General features: G+C 35.5%; 1 protein-coding gene across 2 annotated transcripts in view; it reads right to left on the bottom strand.

The window, feature by feature from the left end:
- LUZP2 (leucine zipper protein 2) overlaps positions 1–11,182 on the bottom strand; it is a 362,761-nt gene extending 351,579 nt beyond the window's left edge. For both annotated transcript variants that reach the window (XM_028515921.2, XM_036029153.1), the window contains exon 1: positions 10,738–11,182. In XM_028515921.2, coding sequence (XP_028371722.1) covers positions 10,738–10,799 — 62 coding nt within the window. In that variant the 5' untranslated portion in view covers positions 10,800–11,182. The remainder of the gene's footprint in view (positions 1–10,737) is intronic.
- Positions 11,183–23,459: the final 12,277 nt, after the last annotated feature.

Raw genomic sequence — 23,459 nt, 5'->3', positions numbered from 1 at the left:
TTAAATCACAGGATCAGATTCCACCTCTACATTTTAGTAATCTCATTATCTTAGATAGATTAACTTCTTTAATCTACAAAGTACCTTCACAAGTATGGAAAAACATTAAATAAGGTAACCCTAGAGAACTGTGTACAAAAAGAAAACAAACAGTAATCTTCAACTACTGTTATACATTTTAAAAATTAAATTACGAGTCCAGGCAGTCAAGCTGGCTACCTGGTATCAGAAAGGTAGAAGGTGCTGAGGTGTAACTAGCATGCAGGTCAGTCTGATCCCTACCGCAGTTCAAATGTGGGTGCCATGTGGAGCCAGGCAGCAGAACACTGTCATTCATTGGTGTGGCACTGGCAAACAGCATTCATAAATAAACACAATATTATACAAATATGAGTACTTTCTTGCACAATAAAAACTAGAAAAAATAAACATCATTTTAGTTAGAACTTTAAAAAGAGAACCTTCTGTCATCTTTGGTTGTGAACTTAGAGGATACTGACAAGAAGTTACATCTTCCTTTCCTTCTCCTTCTGAACAAATCAAACTCACAAATAAAGAAAGCTGCCACAGTCTGACAATAACGCATCCCAGTGCATTATATCACACACTAGGAGGTGCTGTGGTGTAGTGAGTTTAAATTCACTATAGCACTTGAATTTAAAATCTACTACCTACCAGTTTATACCTGTGGGCAAGTACTCTAACCCCTATGTGCCTTATTTCCCCAACATATAAAATGGAGGCAACATTGGTATATCCACCTCAGAAGTTCATTAGGACAACTTCAGTGAGATATTCGGTGAGGAGAACTAACTGCTATGGTGAGAGGGGAAAAGAACTAAAACAATATGGCCGGCACAGTTGCACATTCTGTTTAATACAAAAAAAAATATATTGAGTGAATTTGTTTTCTTAATCATGCAAAATCAACCACTGCTAATGGGAATGATTGGGGGACAGGAAATCAAAATGTTATTTTTACAGGGCTTAAATATTACTTCTCCTTGGTCCAAAAACTCAGATTCCCTTTCCCAAGAAGAAAACAACAAGCATTTATACAGCTTCATGTTCAGGTCTTGGTTTTCGTTGCCTCTTTATCATACTACTTGAAGTGATGAATGTGAGGTGGGAGGGAGAGTTAGGTTTCATTTTTTTCAGTGTATTCATAGACTTCACCTTGATGTCAACTGCTTTCTAAATAGAGCATGTCCCTGATATATCCGTGTAATATAGCTTTATATCATTTAGTTTATTTGAGTATACTAGGCAGAGAATTACTTTTGTGTAACTTGACTGAAAATGCAGACTGATACATGGCAAGATACTCCTTTATTAAATTTATTTATATACTTGTGAAAATAGCTGTAATTTTTGCCAAAACGTCACCATCATTCCAAACTCCTGACTTCAGCTGCAGTTTTCATACTGAGTAAATGCCAAAAAGATCAAGGTGTTCTAGACTTTGTAGCTCTTAATACTGAAGCAGTGGTTTCCCAGCTTTATGTACTTCAGAAGTATTTGAATTCTGCATTAAATGAAAATTGTTCAGCTCCTTTCTCAAATAACCTAATTGAATATATTTAGGATAGGAACCAGGAAGTTGTCTTTTTAACAATCATTTTGGGAGACTCTCATTTAGGCACATGAAGAATATATTTTCAGAGACATTGATCTGAGGAGGCATATGTTTTCTATAGAGAAACATTGAACTTAGCTGGCAAACTTTTGTATTGTATTTATAACAAAGGTGTCAATTGGGCTGGCCTTAAAAATAATGATTATTTTGCCTAATTTATTTTAAGAATACATTTGTGTAGGCATAAAAATATAATTATTTGCCAGCATGGTTTAGTTTCAGCATTGTTATTTGTGTTATACATGATCATTTTTCTTCCGTGTGCATTTGTACAGAGATTAGTTGCTATAGGCAGTGCTACAGTTGCATTCAGAAAGCAATTCTCAGAAATGAGCTAGGCTCTGACCACTTTCCAGCTGGGAGAATGTAGGCTAATCATTTCATATGTTCAAAAATGCCATCTCTTAGTGATAAAACATATATAATGCATTCTAAGAGAGCAAGGGATAAATGACAAAGAGTAGTGATCTAGCATCCTTCCAAAAGAGTTAGTCCTCACACATATTGGCTGAATCTATAACTTACATGTTGTATCAAAAAGGCCAAGTGAAATAGTGACATATATAAAATGTACAAAAGGGATTCAATATTTTTCAATATATTTCTAACTTGTATCAGGAAAAAAAACCAGTCTGCCCCCATTTTTATGTGAATTTCTTGATTGTAGAATGACCTCACATTTCACTTTGTGGCATCTGAAGGAAAAAGTTACATGCTCTTCACAATATAAAGCTTCCTCAGCCATATCTGCTTCTTCCCAACATGTTACTTCAATTTTTCATGCATTTTTTGTTTCTTTTTGGCTTTCCTCTCTTTCCCACCCAATACTTAGGGTTTAGTTTACTGCAAAAGTCAACCATTGGTGACTGCGAGCATTAGAAAAAAAGAAAATTAAAAATAAAACCCAACAAAAATAGGAAATCGAGTCTTGGGGAATTTTCCTCTCTACACCTACCATTTCTGCCCAATCACACAGCATTGAGAAAGCCCTCTGCCATCCCAGCCCCTTCTTCTCTGCCATTCTGTGGAGATCAAGAGCAACCTCACACCATTCATTATAGGACCAGTTAATTATAAAACTCCAGAACCCTCAACTTGTCAGAAGGCTTGTTGGTATATGATCTCCAAGTTTAAGATATATTTCTTAGGTCCTGACATCTTTAGGTAAACAAAAAAAAATAACCTCCTTTAAAAGCATTAATGTGATATTGTAGCAATATAAATTGATAACTATACTTAATGCTTAACCATATTAAGCAACCTAATTCAGAGCTTTCAGGTTTAAAATGGAAGCTAGGTCAGGTTATACAGATTTGTCTTATTTTTCTTGGCAGTGTTACAGGTGTTCGCATCAGCGCTTCTAACTGGGATTGGTTAGGAGGGTCCAGAATTGGCTTTCACGTTGGCCTCAAATTGTCTGCATGAGCTTGGAGAAAAAAAAATATTAGGTTTTATTCCTTTGTGCTAGACATTATTCTTTATATACACTAGTTTATTCAATCCTCTTGAAAAATCTTTGAAAGAGGCACTTAGCTCTTCTTTATTGATGAGAAAAATGTAGCTAAGAAATGTTAATTGACATTTCCAGGTCATGTAGCCAGTAAGGCTGATTCAAAGGCTGCTTGACTCCATATTCTTTGGATTTAACCCATACGACAAGGCCAACATCCCCTGCAACCTCTGCCCCATTAACCAGCTACTCACTGAGTAAATGCTTCTAAATGCTAAAGAGTTCTGTTTTGAATCAGTCCGCAGGGAAATAAATTAGAAACCCTTATAACCCTCCTGAGGATAGGCAGAAGAAAGTCACAAAAAACTCACATTCTCTATAGGGTTATGAGATGAAGCCTGGCCCAGAATCTGCACTAGCTTTTGCCAATACTGTAGCTCACCTGCAAGGACTACTCAGAAAGGCAGCAAGTCCTTGTATGTTGTCTGTTGCATTTTTTTTCCTAAGGATCATTCACTGGGCTCAATTCCCTCCTCATCTTGTCTCCAGAAGAAACTTATCAGAAAATATACAATGGGTTTATTATTTTGGCTGTAGTAGGGAAGCACTTTATAATTCATTTAATTTAATTTTTAATAAAATTATTAAATTAAATTTTGATTGCTTAGATGTCCAATACAAAAGCAACCCACTAAGTTGTAATCTTTATGTGAAGTAATAGCTAGTAAGTCTGGGATATCCTGAGGGATACAAGCACAGTTATGTGCTTGCACTAAGATAGAACTTAAACACATTTTTGAACACGAAATGTTGGATATGATTGCTTTCCCATTTATAGATAAGAAATGTAAGTCTCAGAGTGGTTTGGAAACCTATTCAAAGGCAAAGAACTTGTGATATGTACATGTAAGATGAAATCTATGACCACATAACCCTAAAAATTTTATATACCTAAATTACTCATAAGCCATAATGAAAATGAAAAGGAAATGAAAAGTAATGTCACCCTACATTAAAGCTATAAGTGAACATATTTAGTATCTCATCTCTGTAAGAGAGTTAAGTATGCTGCCCATTGAACAATACCACACAGCTACAAAATAGACTTAATAGGTAAGAAATATATAAGCACATGTCTAACTAAGAAATACATTTACAAGAAATAGTTTCAATGAAAAACACCTCAAAGACACCAAAAATGTCATCTTACAATACAGCTGAGAGATCAACAGGAACCACTGAGAGGTAAACTGTGTGCAAATGTGAGAACTCATAAACGTTTCTGCTTTGGGTTTTGAAAATGACCTAGCATCTTTTCTTAAACCAGCTCACTCTTCAGCCAACAACTGAACACAGGTGAACAAATGGTGTTCAACACCTGATTCCATTTGACAATAGCCTGTTATTCTACGTTAATTACCTGCGGTCAGAGAATTATTTTAAAATTGCTTTATACTTCACAGTAATTATAATAGCTATGAATATACTGTAGACACCAACTATACACATGTAGCTTGACTATAGAAGAGATGTATGATGGCTAGCAGTCAGATGATAGCACACAAATCAGACTGGGGCATGTTCTAGGTCATTGTTTCCGTTGCCTTCTGTGTACTGAGATGTCTCAGCTGCTCTGGACCTGTTTTTTCACCTCCGAAATGAAGGTCTTTGGACTAGTGCACAACCACGTATGTACACTCCAAGAAATTAAAAAACTCGAAAGCAACACCGAAAAGGTCAGACATAATTGTAAAGCAATAACAAGCTATCGTGTAACAATGTTTCCTAGTGTTTATAAAATCATTCTCAGAGCACAGTTCAATTGGTCGACCTTCAGTTTGTATCTGAATGGAATGGTTTGCTTTTGATATTTCTTTGCCTCCTATAATCAGGAAGCAAAGTTCTTAGATGTCTCAGCAAACACGTGTCCTTCATCTGATGCAAACTTAATATGATCTATGCCTTTTATTTCCCCTAAGCAGCAAATTATACTTTGTGCTGTGATCCACTAGATTGACAAATGTCAACACAGTCACATACACAGTAATTTATGGCAAAAAATATATATTTTTTGATTTGGTAATTAGAATTTCATGACACAGTTGTACATAGTGTGTGATAAAGTAGGTGAGATTAGATGATCTCTAAAGTATCTTTCAAAACTGAGTTAGTATAAAATCCTTTTTATGTGATCATTCTGAAGCCATATAACAAACAGAATGGCTTCTTCTGTGAGAAGAAGCCATATCAGTGGTTTTCATATTATTCTCAATAGTAGGAAGAAAATCTCAATGTTACCTTTTCTTCCCTTGAGTTTTCAAAGTGTCTGTACCTTTCATGGACTGCTAATACCTGATGAAAGCCATGAACAAACAGAAAATAAAGTTGCAGAAACTTTTCCACCAACCCTGCCTATGTAGTTTGAAAGGATCAATTTTTATTCATTGACACCTGTGCATAGGGCTTTGAATTGATATGATTCATGAGCTGTAAATGCAATTACATTTAAATCAGACAGACAAGTAGCTAAACATATACTTTTGTGATAAATCACATTCCATGTGATTAAGTTAAATTTTGCAGTTTTTCAAAGTGTTCACCAAAGTACATAGCACCTTCCATCCCGGCATTTGCCAGCAAAATGCTTTAGACACAGCCAGCCCAGTGATCAGGAAATGCTCACTGCCTCTCCAGCTGCCTCTCCTCTTTGCTAACACTTTCTTTCTTTTGGGTGGTGATGAGTCTTGTTAAATTTGTGTCATCCAATTGATTTTGTATCCAAGTTTTCACTCATTCTGCTATTCCCAGATCAATCACAGACACAAAGATTTCATGAAAATAGAAATAGCAATATAGTAATAGCTGCCCATTCTCACTCTGTTGAGCACTCACTGTGTTCCAGGGAATATGGTAAAGTTTTTTTTCTAGATGAACTCATTCAGTCTTTACCACACTCTCTCAAGCAGTTTATGCAAGTAGCTTTATTTTCCATGTAAGAAAAATAGAGAGAGTAAGCAGTTTTCCTAATATTATACTACCAACAAGTGTTGGACAATATTAAAGTCAATTATAAAATATTATTTCTCTCCTTGTTCTTGGAAAACAGAAGTTACTTCCTATACTCCTTAACTGGCATCATATACTTTCCTCTATTCATACTTGGAAATTTGTTTAAAATATTTCTTGTTACTTGTCCAATTTCATATTATACATGATTATTTCTGTGCATGACTAGATTATAAGGATTTGTATTTATAACTAATATATTGTTATATTGCCCTGATGCCATATGCAATAACTGATTCATTGCAGATACACTTTTAACACATGATAAGGAAAACATCAAAGACCTCTCCAAAGGTTATAACAGAAAATTAAAATGGATTTTTTTGGATTTTCCAAAGAAAATTTTGTATTGAACATTATCTATATAATCAGATTATTTAATTACTTGGCACCATTTCTTAAAGGGGTTTTCTTCTAGAAGTCAGTCAAAAGCAGGCACACCCACACACCACACACACCCAAACACAAGCACTCCCATAACACACATGAAAAAATATCATTCCATTAGAACCACATACCTCTCTGCAATTTTGGTAAATTTTGCTTCCTCCTTGGTAGGTGATAGGTCAAGTTCTTTCTTTCAATTGCATAGAAAGTGGTCTAGGACTACTGCACACTCAACCCATAAATGGTTGAGGTTTACCTTTCATTAGTCATAAGGAGAATTTACTCTACAAAGATAATGCCCAAATAAGTCATTTTAAAAGCTGCTCTTGGACATTGGCAACTAAGGACCAAAACTGAAATTTGCCAAGTCAGAAAAGTTGCTTGTTAGTATCTGCTTAACTTAGAAAGACATTTTCTAACTCTATTACACAGAATGTTAATTCTTATCACAAAAGAACATGTGTGGGGTCAGATTAAATGTGTGTGTGTGGCAAGACACACTACATACAGGGTCAGGAAAATAATTTCAGGTTACCACAGATCAAGTTGGGGAACGCTTCCTATATCAAATGTGTATGCTTTAAAATTACAAAAAAATACTTTGGGGCTTATTATATCCTTATTGTGATGCTTGCCTTTCCTTTATCCTATAAATCAAATCGATTCTCAGGACAGATAAAAGCACAATGCCAATAGGAGACTGGGGTATCTTTATACATAGTATCCTTTTACAATAGGTTCCAGCGTAAACATGTGGTGTGACTGCTGATCAGAGTGCCCAGCAGAGACCTATGAGGTGACTCCTATTGGGAGGACTATAAGCAGCCATCTGCTGAAAGTTCTTGCTCGAAGGAAAACCATCAGAAGTCAGTAGACCTTCACTCCTCCCCTGCCATGCTCCTCTCCCCATTAAGTCACTTAAAACTCAATAAACCAAGGGCATCAAGAGTAGAATCACAGCATAAAGGAACAGAGGTTCAGCAATCTAAAGCACAAGGCTTCTCCAGCACGCCATGGGTCCCTTTTCACCAGGAACTTCTAAAGATTTTTTTTACCCTACTATTCCTTTCAGTACCTATAGTACTTCTTTCTGAAGTGAATTGCTGGCAGCATTGGAATTGCAATTTAATACTTCTACAGAATGAAGCTATTTAAAAAGTACAGTCATTCTACTCTGATGCTATTAAACCAACACATTTGTTTTCTTTGACCACGTTTATTTGTACACAGGTTAAATGTTTCTTTATTAACTACATTAATTATAACATTACTTGAACTTTCTCAATGTATGTGTATTTTCTAAACAGAAGAGACAATGTACCAGAAAATTAAACTATTCTTTTTAATTCTCTGGGGTTTACCAGTAAACCAATTAATTCTTGGCTATTGTGGAAGCTAAATTTTTAGTTCTCTTTCAGAACATTGATATTGTTCACTATGGTAAAAAATTATGGAATTTTTATGCTTCAACATCTTCAGTTGCTATAAAAAGGTGAAAATGAGGAGCAAATGCAAACTGAAAGGTATTCAAAAACTCATATTTAAAAGGCATAATTGTTCTAGAGTTTTCATCCCTGTGGAAGAATACTGCTTATAGTAACTCTCTAATTGCTTCATTTGTTTTAGCGAACACAATCCTGTATTTTAAAACAGAACTGAAACTTTAAACCTATTGGAAAGATAATAGCAAGTATTAAAGAGGTAGGCCCAGAGAAAGAGATGTTGAAACAGATACATTTTCCCATCAAGAGTCTCAGATCTACTCTTCTCACACTTTGAAAAGAACTTGACAATTGCAGACAAGTAATAAAGACTACAGAAAAACCTAGCAAGGGCCACACTCTGCTAATGCATTCAACATGGTCTTAGTATGTGAAATGCCATTTACTTCACATATAAGACCACTGACTAAGACACTAAGTCTATAAAAGTCTTTGGCTAGAAAATGCACTGTCACAGGTGGCCATGGCTGAGCTACACCATTTTTCTCAGCAGGACAATAAACTCACCTTTACTAATGCAACTGTTCTCGCAAACCTGTATAGCTTAGGTTCTAACTTGCACATTAACCATATGTCTACACAACTCTTAAATGTTGCTAAGAGAATGGCCTTCTGTTAGAGTCCATTAAAACATAATCTCTTCTTGCAAAATGACATACTGATAATACCATATTCATTTTTTAATTTGTTCACTGTCACAAAGTAATCTGGATATCCAGTTAAAATGAATTGCTATGGAGTAATTGCAATAACAAGACGTGCCACTGGTTACAAAAAGGCTTACTTTTTAAAGCCCACCATGTTCTTTTTGTTGAGAAAGTAAAAAGGAGAATTGAAAGACCTGTCACAATTTTCATATACAACCAACACTGAAGAAGTTTCATATCTAAAGTAATCTAGGATTGACTAATTCTAATACATGTTGTAGTAAAGGCGTTGACTATTTTAAAAATTATTCTTGAAAATTACAGCTTTCATAAAAGGGAAGATGATGGTTCTTTGTCTTTGTACTATATAACCACATTAAAACTTTGGAAGCTAGAGACTTTAGAGCTCTCCAAACTACTTAAAGTGCAACATCCTTAAATATGAATGTACTCTTGAAACACTAGAGATTTCCTTGTCTTTAAAAATCACTTTGGTCTATATTTTGTTTAAATATTCATTATTTTATGTATATGTTGAGAGGCATCTACTTTAGCATCAAACTTTGAGAACTTCCTTTTTCTAGAAGACTTCACCAATAATTATTAAACCGTAAGACAAAAGTTCAGAGTAAATGGCAAGACACTTCAAAGAATAATTGTAATGCACAATTTGCATTGAGTTGTTTACAGCTAACCACAAATATTAAAATGAACTTTGTGATGGGAGCAAATTATTATAATACTGAGTAGCAACATGGTTTTAAAATCACCTACAATTTTTTTTAACTGAAGTGACCAGCAACCCACAGAGAAATTAGAGAATACAACTCATTTTACTTTAGTCTGGGAAAATCACCTGGGCTTTGTTTGCAGAGAAAGACTAAGTTCATCAACTATTGGGGCTAACCCAATCCTCACACTAAAACGGAAAGTTTGGTCATAAGAGACTTAAAGCAGATATGCAGATTTGGAATGGACTCACAAATGGCACTGCCTTGATTTTTCATATATAAAGAGTTTTTTCTCATACATTTAATTTCTGAATTAAATACAGCCCTTTCATTTTTCATCAGATACACAATCAGATAATGTTTCCATTCACATAGATTTGAAAAGATTCTCATCCTGTGTGGGTTATTTTATTTTATAGTAGCCAAAGGGAAGAGGTTGCTGCCAATAGGATGCTAAGTGCATACAGAATAGAGGCTCAGTCCTGGGCAATGAAACAGTTCACCCTTGTGCTGCTCTTGTGGAAGAGAAATACAAGCCCATCACCAACTTCGGGACTTGATGAACAGTGGGGAGTCACAAAACTCTTTTCAATCACTGTATTTTAAAACTCCACTTAAAATAGCTCCTCTGTGCTGGGGCTTGAAGCCTGGTCTACCGTCAGAGATGAAGTACAGTGTGTAACTGTTTCTGACTAGGGTCTCCACATCAGCACTGAGAGTGTCTTCCAACTTTTAATCACCTTGTGTGCTCCTTAATTACATCTTCTCACACGACAACCAAATGGAAATGCCTCCCACTAAGTCTACACAAGATGTAAAAACAGGTACTTTACCAGTCCAGGAACTTTTGCGCAGGGCTTACCATCTTCTGGGATTACCTATTTTTCTCTGGTTCTCCAAGCCTTAAAATCACACACACTTGAGGGAGAAGAAAGCTTTGTGACTATTGAGACAGCTCCAATGTAAAGATACTGCCTGGTGACAGGTCCCCCCTTGTCTCGCTGTGCCCTTTATTGTGGTTGGTAACTGCGTGTCATCCTTTACTATTACTAGAGCTGGAGGGAACATGTCGTTGGAAGGGAAAGCTCCTGGTCCCCTCGCTGGGAGCAATACTGAGACTTTAAGGACTGGGATAACTAGAAAAGGGCTCTGCCCTCTTGAAAGGATTTCAAAAGCCTAAAAATAGAGGAACCCTCTAACTTAAGTGGGGCATGCAAATAGCTTAAGTGACTGTCCTTGGCCCCCACAGGTGATCTGCAGTAGAACCAACCGACCAGCAGCGCCCCTTGCTAAAGGTCCCTCACGCTCCTGGACTCACCTGGTGCTGAGGACCAGCGCAGGCAGGAGAGGCAGCAAGTAGTGCGCTGGGCTGAATTTCATTCTGTCGCCTGCCAGGGTCCTCCTTCCCTTGTTGCCTTTGCTCTCCGTCGTCCTCCAGGTCCTGTCTCTCCTTGGTGCCTGACTCTGCTCCCGGCCGGGCAATAAGCTCTCTCCAGCAGCAGACGTAAATGGACAAACGGACAGATGCCTTGCGAAGGCAGGCACTGAGAAGGGGGGAGTATCTTTGGGAGTGATGTCACCAGCAGCGAGTCATTCCCTGCCCGGGATCGTTCGCGCGGCACTCCTGCTCCCGAGCCCCAGCCCGAGCCCGGAGGACGCGTTGTCACTCGCGCTGGAGGCGGCGCGGGGATTGGGAGGAGGTGCCCAGCAATGGCCCCTCGCGCTCCGGTCAACCGGCTGCGCTCACGGGTCTGCACACCCGCTCTGGGCTCATCATTTATTCCCGCTTGCCCAGAGGATGGGGAGGGACGGGGCGGGGTCGAGGATAAGTCTAATTTGCCAGTAATTGCACCAGCGTACTCCGCAGGAGGCACTGGGAAAGACCATCAGATGCTTAGATTACAGGCACATGTCTCTCACCTGCTGAAACAGTGTTTGGAAGAACGTCACTCTGGAGAGAGTTTTAAAATATTATTCTCATTAGCAATATATAAGGGCTCGCCTGATGAGAATGGGAAGACAGCAGGAGTAAGCAGCCTCCAGAAATGTACACCAAGCTCATAATGCCTTGGCAAGCTTCTTAGTCTGCAAACGTGGACTCTAAGGAGGTTTCAGAACGTTAAGACGTCTGCTGCTTCTGGGTTTTGAAGATTTCTGACCTTCCTCTGATTTCAGTGTTTCCGCTGGTACTAGCAGCTGGCAGTGGTGTTGGAGCCGGTGGCCCAACTTCACTCACCTGAAGGGTTTTTTTTTTTTCTTGAGGTGAAGAGACTATAACTGAGAAATTCACCAAAATGTTAACAGTAATTAACTCAGAGTGGGGCATTAAGAGGCAGAAAAATTTGTGTCATTTTGTTTTCTATATTTTCCAAATTTTCTAGACTGGACAGCTTATGTTTAATAATCTTACTTTGAAAAATTAATTAGTAAAATGAAATAACACAAAAGTCAAATGCAAAACAGCATTTGGCAAAATCCTGGCAAACAGAGCCAACTTCATCTACTGAGATGTTCGGTTCTAGGATCCTTACCACATGGTGCGTTTTTGATATTCCAGCAGGATATCTTGGTTAAATAAATGTTTGTAAAACATTTCCTCATATATTATTTCATTTGATCTTACACCTGTTACAAGATGAGGAAACTGAAAACCATCAAGATCTGAGCTGCACTATTATTATTATTTTTTAACACAGAATGGGTTCTTCTAAATGTTAAACTGTTGCCTGGAACATCACACCCAGCACAACTAGTTCAGTGGTTAACACAGAGTTGATGTTCAATAAAGGTGGAAATGCATGAAAGGCCTACCAGGCAAAGGCCTATGGTCTTCAGGAATTCCTATCCAGAAGGTTCAGCTCATATCCCATTACTCAGGGGCAAGCCATGCAGACTAAAATTTGGGTTAAGCATCTCCTTTAACCTTATTTTTTTAAAGACAGTATTCATAGGAAAAGTACTTGTGTTATAAAGCTTTATTTTAAAGAGGGTAAAATTTTAAAGAATTAACCACCTAATTTGCAGATTTTTTTTTCGTTTAAGGAGATTGAAGTTTAAAACATTCACAGATAACAGATATTGCTTTCAAACCCCAGGCCACTAAGATGGATAAGTAATATCTTTTGCAAACTGGATACCAGCCCCTTGGGTAATAGTAAGATCCACAACACACGTAACTAGGCATACAAGTATACAAATCAACTTCCTTGTGAATAGCATACTATTTAAATGCAAAGATTGCTCTACACTTTGCTAAAACAGAACTCTGACTCCAAAGGAAAACATATATTTCAGTTTGTTCTTGCTAGAGTTGTGTAATAATAGATTCCCTGATCAGTTTGGAAAGTGACCACTGAGTTGCGTACTCAACAAAGACATATGGCAGTACTTCGTAATAAAAACATGTGTATACTAGGAAATGACACTCATATTTATAGAACACATTTTTGTTTACATAACAAGATGGATTTCATTATTTGTGCCCTAATTGTAGGACCCAAGTATGATACTCATTTTCATCATTCTCCTCTTTTGCAGTTGAGGTGACAGATTCAAAGTGGTTAAGTCAATCCTCATTGTCACTCAGTAACCTATATAGTGGAGATGGAATTCCAATTTGCTCTGCATCATTTCAAAACATTTGTTTTCTTCAGGAAAAGATTTTGTTAAATACATCTGTGTAATAAAAGACTTTCCTCACCCTAAATTGTGTTATTTACAACATGTACAACATAAAACAACAAACCACTATAAATTGTCAACCAAGAAAGGGAAGTATTGGAATGAATTTTTCTTAGCCCGCCTTATGGTTATGTTGTACTTCTGTATTGAATGCCAATGAAGAGCCACAGCATCAATTGGCCTTTATGCATCTCTGCAAGCAGACAAAGGAGACATCTCACTTAGAAGGGCATGAGAGTATCAGGGAAGCATATCTTGGAAGGTGAAGCTGAATGAGATCTCAGAGACTCCTGCAGATTGACAGGACTGAAGTATTGTATTCTGAATTCTAGTAGAGAGCTGCCTCTCAGCAGAAGTCTTTTCTTCTTGGGTAATTACAAGACCATGAGTCTCTATCACTCATGACATTCTGTCCACACAGTCACAAGAAAACTCAAACCCAGAATTAACTTCATGGCTTCAGAGATTTGGTATATAAATTATAAAGATGCATCAGCACAGACAGGAGGTTCACTTAGCTGAAACCACTTGACCTGAGCTGAGTCCCAACATGGAGCTCAGCAAAAGTCGTTTACAGTAACTACACTCAAGTCTGGATAAAGACATCAAGAAAGCGTGTGTGGTTACACTGAAAGGCTAGTCTCCATAAAATGCAAGGACTGGAGACACTGAGAATTTTAAAAAGAAAAATGAAAAGAGCTTTATTAAGATGTAATTCAGGTACCCAAAATTTCAGCATTATAAAGTGTATAATTCAGTGTTTTTCAAATAATATCACAAGGTTATAAAACTATTACCATTATCTAATTCCAGAACATTTTCCTCACCCCCATATCCACTAGCAATCACCTCTTTCCTGCAAGGTTTGTTTTGAGAAATCAGCTGAGAGTCTTATGGGAACTCCTTTGTAGGTAACTGTTTCCTTTTCTCTTGCTACTTTAAGATTCTCTCCTTCTCTTTCATTTTGGGTAATGTAATTATGATGTGCTTTGGTGTGTGCTTCTTCGGGTCCAACTTCTTTGGGACTCTCTGAGCTTCCTGGACTTCCTGGAAGTCTATTTCCTTAGAGGAAGAGCAAGAAATTGTGTTATTATTTTTTAATTATTGTATTGTTTTCCATATAAACAACTTTAAACTTACTTTTGCCCCACCCTACAAATGCATGTGTCCCATACAAAAAAAAAAAAAAAAAAAGAAAAAGAAAGAAAAAAGTTATAAAAGACCAAACCCTATAACTTCTAGATCTTTGGAGTCAAGTTTTATGCATTGAATGACTTTGACTCACTGAATTTCCCTGTCCTCTTGATGTCATCCTGCTAGTTTATATGAATGGTTGAGAAGTCTATGCAAGAGCCCTGAAGTGGGACTTCTCCAAGAAGGAAAAGGAACTGAGGAATCTACTAACCCATGCTCGTTGCCCTGGAAACAATCTTGTGTCCTCCTCTTTGCTGGCATCATTATATACTTGAGTTATCCTGAGACTACATCTATTCACTTGAAGTAAGAAATAGATAAACACGGCAATAAAAAATAGTTGTTTTGCTTCCTTTTATCCAAAGGCAAGAGATACATTGTAATCAGCTTTTGGCAAACAATTATATTGGGAATCCACCAAAGTACTGAGACTTCAATAAATTCTTTTGTAAAATAAAGAAGTCTTTTGCAATGAACACAGTTATGCTTTAATCTATAATTCTTTAAGCTTCTTTTTGTTTTTAGTATTTTCATATTTTGCAGTATATCTACAAAGGCATATGGTCTGCCCAACCAATCCATTACCTGGATTAGTTAATTTCCACCTACCTTTCTAGCTCAATGGCATTTCTTATTTTTGGGATTATATGTGTACTTCCTTTTGTCACACACATTTGTATATCTCAGTGAATTTCTTAACACAGATAAACTTCTCTCTTTTATTACCATACTCATTATAAAATCACTGCTAAACCAAGATTTCTAAAGCATAGCTTTTCTTGCTCACTGTATGTAATGTTGGACATATGGTTTTCAAAGATCCTCTCATTCAACATGATACTTCACTCAAAATATAATTAGTGATGAGAATTCTGCTTCCCAGAATAAAGGAATAATTGGTACCAGACTTTTTCTCTTACTATAAAGAAATATAAAATTTGAAAAAAAATTAGGACATGACTATTTTCAAGCATTGAGAAACAGGAGGAGTTGGATCATAACAAGAAAGCCCATGTTCACACCAGCTTTCTCAACAGGAGTGTTTTAGCTACTACAGTACAGGGAGATGGAATACAAGGGAAACAATAGTCCTACTGAGATGAGGAGGAAAAATCAAAGTTTTCATCGCTAAAGTGTCTAGGATCTGTGGAAAAATAGTAGCAGAGAAAGAAAAGCTTTGCATAAAACTTCAAAAATAATGAGCAGGGCTTCACCATGGGTCCCTGGCCAAGGGCTTGGCTGCACAACCACAGACCAGACTCTGAAAGGCCCAGCTGTGCTAACCTACAGTTACTTACACTGAGGCTGGGATAGTGATACCAGTAGTAATTCTTTATCTACTGTGAATAGTGGAATTTTCATCCAGCCAGAGTAGAAAACACCAAGAGTACTTTACAAACACACCAAGCATTTAGCTGAGATTCTAGAAATGCCAGGGTTGACAAGAAAAACAGACCCAAAATGGAGTTACTTGCGTTAAGCCCTTTGTCTGCCAAGGAAGAACTAATTGTATTTTCAGCCTCTCGCAGGAATGTGACTTTTCACCAGTCAATCTGGAATTTCCTCATTAGCACTAGTGAGGTAATTGGCCTAATAAGACTTTCTTAAGAGAAGATGACCTTGCTTGAAAGAATCTACTCTTTTGACTTCCTTGCCCCACCATTCTTCAGCCTATAAAAGCCTTCCAATTTGTACAGCTCCTCAGAGTTCCATCCTGTTTGCTAGATCAGATACTGCCAGATTCATAAATCCTTTAATAAAACAAACAAGATCTTCAAATTCACCTGGCTGAATTTTTAACATCAGGCTTTTGGAGTAAGAACCATGCCTTACTATCAGAGAGGTATCTTAAAACAAAGGAAAAAACTATATAGATTCACTTTAAAAAGAATTTTTATAAGCCCTGTGATATTGCAAACAGCTACCAGTAATTTAACTGTCTACAGTGGAAAATGCAATGCACATTAAAGAAAGATGATATTATCTAGATCTCCACAGTGTATCTATCACAATGCCAAGCATACAATCAAATTGGGAGATGCATGAATAAGCATAGAAATATACTCATAATCAATAAAAGCAATCAACAGAAATAGAAACCAAAGCAACACATTTTGAAATTAATTAAGACTACACAGAAATTTAAACTATAAAAAGAAACAAATGAAAATTCTGAAAATGACAATATAATATATGAAATAAAAATGCACAAGTGTGAATATTAAAGAACAAAGTGTTATATAGGGGAAGGGCCATCAAGGAACATGTATAGAGGGCCCATGGACAAAGCCAAAGGGGATAGGTTTGAGGGTGGGAGGCAGGGATGGGTGGGTTGGGGGGCTGTGGTGGGAGGAAAATGGAGACAATTATACTTGAGTGACAATAAAAAAAGACAATACATTGAAAAAAAGAACAAAGTGTTAGTAAACTTGAAGACACAAAAATAATTCTATCTGAAAAAAGAAAATAATTGAAGAAATATATGAACAAGAATTTAGGAAACCGTGTTATCATATCAAGTTGTCCAATCTAGTAAACATATATTTGGAGTTCCAAAGGGATAAGACAAAAAGGTTAGGACACATAAGTTATATTTTTCAAAAAGACAAAATGCCCAATATGTTTAGAAAGCTATTTACATTTTTGAGAAGTTCTACCAAATTTAAGCTGGATAAATACAAAAAGATGCACACTTAGGTATATGATAGTCAAAATGTTAATAAGAAAATTAAAAGAGAAAGTCTTAAATAGGAACATCATATACAAAGAAATTTCAATAATCGTGACAGGTTATCAACAGAAACATGTAAAGTAAGGAAGACACTGGAACAATATCTTTAAAATGTTGCAAAACTCTCATTCCAGAATTTTATATTCAGTAAAAAAATATCCTTTGCAAATGAGGGCAATATAAAAATATTCTCATATAAATAAAACATGAAAGAATTCTTTATTTTTTATGTTTTAAGTATATTTTGTTGATTATACTATTACAGTTGTCCTATTTTTTCTCCCCTTTATCCCCCCTGCCCTGCACCATCCCTCCCACCAGCATTCCCCCCCTTAGTTCATGTCCATGGATCATACATATAAGTTCTTTGGCTTCTCCATGTCCTATACTATTCTTAACTGCCCCCTGTCTATTTTTTCCTCCCAGTCTATTTTGTGTCTACCATTTATGCTTTTTATTCCCTGTACCGTTTACCCCATTCCCCCTCTCCCTTACCACTGATAACCTTTAATGTGATGTATACTTTTGTGATTCTGTTCCTGTTCTAGTTGCTTGTTTGGTTTGTTATTTTTTGTTTGTTTTTTTAAGTCAGGTTTAGGTTTTTAATAGCCCTACTAAAGCAATTTAATTCATGATTTAAAGTTTACCCAAAAGAAAAATTGCAGATAACTTTATTGATGAATTCTATTAATTATAGAAGGATGAATATGAATCTTATTTCTCAGAAGTTTGAGGAAGATGATCATGCTTTCATCATTTTATGATCTTTATATGATTAATATTTCTCTGGTAATACAGTCAAAATTATGAGATGTAAATAAAATTATAGGCAATTTCTCTTATGAGCATGTAATACAAAATTCTTTAGAAAATATTACAACATTGAATCAAGCAGTATATAAAAAAGAGAAAACAGCATCACCAGTAAAAATTTTTTAGAAATATAATATTAGCTTTACATTCAAATTAAAAAAAAATATTTTTCATAAGTTTAAAAGAGCATATGACTAAAAGTATATAATTCAATTCTCATTCATAAATAAAAATCTTATCAAAATGAGAAAAAAGGGAAATCATCAACCTGATAAAGGGTATTTTAAGAAGTCTTCATTATATTCAACTGTGAAGAAACTGTTTTCTTGTAAGGCTGAGAATAAAACAAGGATGTCTTAAGACTATTTTAAACTTTTGGAAGAAAAAATGAAAGAAACATTTTATGACTTATGTTAGGCAAAAATCCTATAAGGCACAAAAGTACAAAACCTAAGATAAATTCATTGATAAACTGTACTTCAATAAATGAAACACTCCTAATTTTGGAAGAGGTCACTAAGAAAATAAATAGAGAAGGCAGAGGTTGAAAGAAAAAGAGGCAACATTATTCTGACAATGATTTGTACTTAGAATATGCAATTGACACTTAATATCAATAATCAAAAGGCAAAAAACACAATAAAAATCTTGGCCAAAAAACCTGAATAAGCACTTCACATAAGAGAAAATTAGGATGTCAAGGTAAACATAAAAAAGGTGAGAAATTACTACTAGAATGGCTAAAATGAAAGTCTAGTGTCATGAAATATTGGAAAGAATATTGTGAAATTTGAACTCTTTTTACATTCTGTTTAGATTAGGAAGTGACACAATCACTTTAGATTGACTGCTTCTTATAAACATCTGCATACATTGTGACTCGGCAGTCCTAACAGCGTGCATCCACAAAAGGACTTGTATGACAAAGATTTATAGCAGTTTTGTTCATACTAGCCAGTATTTATGAACAATTTTAATATCAACAACAAAAAGGTGCAAATGAAGGTCTATTCATACATTTTTTTCAAAAATGAATCACTGTTGAAACCAAAGAAGCCAGACATAAGGAATTGCATACTAATTAATTCATTTTACATGAAGTTCAGTTTAAGCAAAACTAATCTATAGTAATAAAAATCAGAACAGTTGTTGTCAATAAGGGATGTTTATTAAATGAAATTGAGTATAAGGAGATTTTATTGGTCAATCAAAATGTTTTATATCCTAATTAGAGTATTGATTCAAAGGTGTTGAAATTTGCCATAACTCATCAAATTTTTAGAGCCTAATTTTACCATTTGATCAGCTCTATTGAGACATAATCATAAACATTTATACAAGATGTGTATTTTGTTTTACATAAATTTTACTTATAAAAGATGATTTCATATGATAGACATTATTATTCCTAATAAAAAACTGACAGGGAAATCATCCACTCATCCATCCATCAATCTATCCACCATCTATCCATCTATTTAGCACCCTAATCTATTTTACTAGTCAATCACTGATCATATGAGTATATCAGTGGAGTTGTAATTTATATAAACATGAAATTTAAAAGTAATTGCACATATTTTCTGAAAGAGTAATCAAAACTTACTATTCAAAGGCTTTAAGTAAGTTTTGGAATCATGGAACCCCAAAGAAAATAATACCTATATAAATCACGAAGGACAAGAAGGGCTTTACTAGGAAAAAAAAAAAGAAGAAGAAAAACAAAAGACAAAAAAGGGAGATTGAGTTGATCCAAGAGCATAATAAGTTCAGGTTAAAAGTAAGTAACCTGATTCTCTAAATTAATCATACCTGTATCGTATTACTACTGTTCTTAGGGGAGTGCTAAGACTACCTTGAAGTTTAGGGATTCATCAGGACTCACAGAGTTCTAGATTGGATAACATTCATGGCTAAGATTTTCATTTAGAGCAAAGGACACAAAGTGAAAGGATCAGGGTAAAAATTTCATTGGAAAAAGTCAAGAGAATTGAGATGGAAGCTTCTGATTCCTTCCCTCCCACAGGACCCACTTTTTATCAAAGAACAACAGGGACACATTTGAGAAATCTCTGCCTGTCAAAACTTACTGAGTCTCAAAGGTTAAACCTTAATGGAAGACTGGTCATACAGGCACATTCCTGTTACGTGACCAACCATGATAACTGAAACTCAGGACCCAGCCTCGATACCAAATGTACATTATAAATCTTGCTAAGCAATCCTGACAAGCATGCACATCATGTCTTAGTGTTCTCCAAGCATTCAATAAGACATCATCAATCACTAACCTATAGAACACTGAGGACCACACTACCAGACATTGGACAAGTATAAATGCTGGTTCCAGGCTCTCCTAGAAGCATGCGTGGATTGCATAACCAAGCTTGCTGAGTTTGCTCTTTCTTCACCTTGAGACTGAGAACTAAAATGATTCTCTGGGAGGTTATAATACCTTGTATCAAAGGGTTATTGTGAGGATTAAATATGTCTATTAAAACGATATAGAGAGTGTTGAATAAATATCAGTTACAAATATAATATAATAATTACATCTTTAATAGTAAAGATACCACTTAATACCACCATTATTAACGAACTATAAATATTTTATGCTCTCAAATGAAGAACACTGAAATATTTAGAAGGGAGTGTTTAAGTAGGTAACAGAGTATCTTAAGGGGCCTCAATTATCATTGTAAAGAACATGAACTTTATCCTAAAGATGACAGATAATTGGAAGATTTAAAATAAAAATGTTATGATAGACTATAGGACAGTCCCCAGTAATTCTACTTTTTGGCTGTTCACACAGTAATGAGTTTCCTCCCACATAGATTCTGTGTACATTGAAGACCAGCAGAACTTAAAGAAAGTGCAAGTCACTTCTGTTGTCTCTGTCTCTTGTCTCTCTCCCTCTCCTTCTCCCCTTCCTTCCCTCCCTCTCTCCCATCTCCCTGTCTCTGTCTTTGGTTGCCTACTCTTGGGGAAGCCAGTGAAATGCCATGCTGTCCCATGGAATCCTTTAGCCCAGTTAAGCCTTGAAATGGTTGCACTCTGGCTGAAAACGTAAATGCAAACTCATGAGACACCCTAAGCCAGAGCTATTCAACTAAACTTCTCCTAGATTACCTACCAACAGAAAGTGAAATAATAAATTTATTTGTTCTTTTACACCACTACACTTCACAATAATTTTTACGCTCTAATAGACTATCCAGTAGATAATATCAGTCTCTGATATGGCCAGATGTATGCTTAAAACTTCTATAACTTTGGATACCAATTTTTATGTACCACTTGTTCACCCAGTACTGATTTTTTTTTAGCATTTTAGAACTATAAAACACTTTGAAGATCATTTGTTAATTTTTTTCAAGGACACATTATATTCTTTACCAAGAAATGCCAGCTTCCATGTAGTTTTTTACACAGAGCTTTTTAAGTAGAATTTAATTTTGAGTTCATTTAGTCCTCACTATAACTCTATACAGTACATAAGTTCGAAACTCTTCCTTTAGTGTATGGACATGAAAGCTGAGCTCATGACCATACAGCTAACAAGAATCAGGACCTGGATTTGAATTCGATTTTTCTATTTTAGAAAGAGGAAAATTGAAAGCCTACAATTGGCCCCAAGCCGATACACATCACTGATAGCCATGGAGGCACGAGCACTGGTTTTCTTACTTCCAATCAGATTCTCTTCTGTTTTTACTTAAAAATAATTTCCTTTACATAACTCTTTCATCAGAAGAAATTAGTTTATTCTATTTTATCTGAACGTGAATAAAAATATAGCATTATATAAACCAAGTAAACATTTTGAGATCTACACTCATTTTTAATTTTTCTTAGATTAATATCACCCAAACACATTAATTGCCAAATAATAGAGCCATAATACCTGTTATAAACAACTAATATATAAGTTTTCTAACTTACTTAACCTTTTCTGCATTTAAATTTTATAGAGGAAGATATTCATACAGTATCTTCCCCACTTTCTCTGTGGCTACAACTGCCTATTTCTCAGTTTTATTAATATGTACTAATTTGGTTTTACTTAAGTACAATCTCTTTAGAGGAAAAATATAGTAATAAAAAAATCCCCAGCATTAAAACAGTACTGAGGAAACTACTGATACATGTTACTTTATTTTTCCATTTCTGGGAAGATTTATATACTTTCCTTAGTCTTTCTGTTTCTTTTCAACAAAACCCCCAAAGTAAGCTATGCACTTTGGTAATGATTATGACATTAATTCCAAAGAGCCACACCAAGAAATGGAATCATTTTTTGTCACATGGGCAAAGTCTTACATCTCATCAAATTAAATTTCAAGCATGCCTCTATAAATGTTACTGGAATCAAAGCTGAAAATTTCATGTTGAACTCAACAGATGGTGACCTTGTGTAAAAATCATGACCATCAAATATTTGTTGTTCCATTACTTTCTCCAATTAGGAAATAAGTAAATGAAGATATTATACTTAAACACATAATATATATACTAAACATATACATAATTCACATTATATAAGATAAAAATATAATTCATAATATATATGTATGTATAAATTCAGATGCCAAGCTTGGGACAGTGGTCAGCCTTATTGGACATTTGCTGTTTTGCCTGCTTGCTCTACCCTCATTGCCTTGCTTCTGCAAATAAGAATTGAGTTTTCTTTGAAGAAACACCTCTGACTTTCCTCAGTTGTGACTTGAATAAGGCTTATACAATATCCCACTTTCAGAAGTAGGTATACACCTCAGGCTGACTAGTCAGCATGTTCTATACTCTTGGTCACACATTGGTTTAAAGATGGGCTGTTGTGAGTATAACAGAACTGTGCATGCAACTCCTTACCACATCAACTCATCTCAAAAATAATCATTCTGTGAAGGCATCCCAGACCACATTTGAACTTCCATTTTACTGGATTTTTGTGGCTTCTGTGATCTTCAAAATCGAGCTTTATTGGCAATTCCATTTTGGTTTCCCTCCACTGTTAGCAACTGGTTATGATCCCTTGTTCATGACAGATATTATTCACATTCACTTAAACCATTCCCAAAATTTATTTCCCATGCTGTCTTCCTCAACATCCAGTTTGTCTTCTTAATTTTTGTTTTGTAATGAAAAATATTGAGATTTCCATTATTTTCATGCATTGCTTCATTGGAACTATCGCAGGCACATTTCCCTTCACTGTATTTTAGCACTTCAGCATCTGAGTGCAAAACTAAATATAAAATCCACATAATATTTAAGTATGCACTTAGTTCAGGTATCTCTTTTTCAGCGGCTAATTTTTCTTAAGTTTACATCACAATATTCTATTTTCATGATATCTATGGAAATCAGGCTGCCCACTGAACAACAACATGGATTTATGCTGAGACTTCAGCCATTCACAGCAAAATCAATCAGATTCAAATAGAAAATGCACCTGTTTGAAAGAAACTCATTGCACATGTTTTTATAGGTTAAACTGCATAAAAATGCAATTGGATAATAAAACTTGGTCTTTACAGTACTCTGAAACTCTCAAAGTATGTAAAAATAAAAACAAGTAATACTATTGAAGTAGAAAAATGAAGCACAAAGAGGTAAGG

The sequence above is a fragment of the Phyllostomus discolor genome, chromosome 6 (assembly GCF_004126475.2).
Source record: "Phyllostomus discolor isolate MPI-MPIP mPhyDis1 chromosome 6, mPhyDis1.pri.v3, whole genome shotgun sequence".
NCBI lineage: Eukaryota > Metazoa > Chordata > Mammalia > Chiroptera > Phyllostomidae > Phyllostomus > Phyllostomus discolor.
The sequence above is the reverse complement of the archived record's forward strand: the minus strand, read 5'-3'. Positions and strand labels throughout refer to the sequence as shown.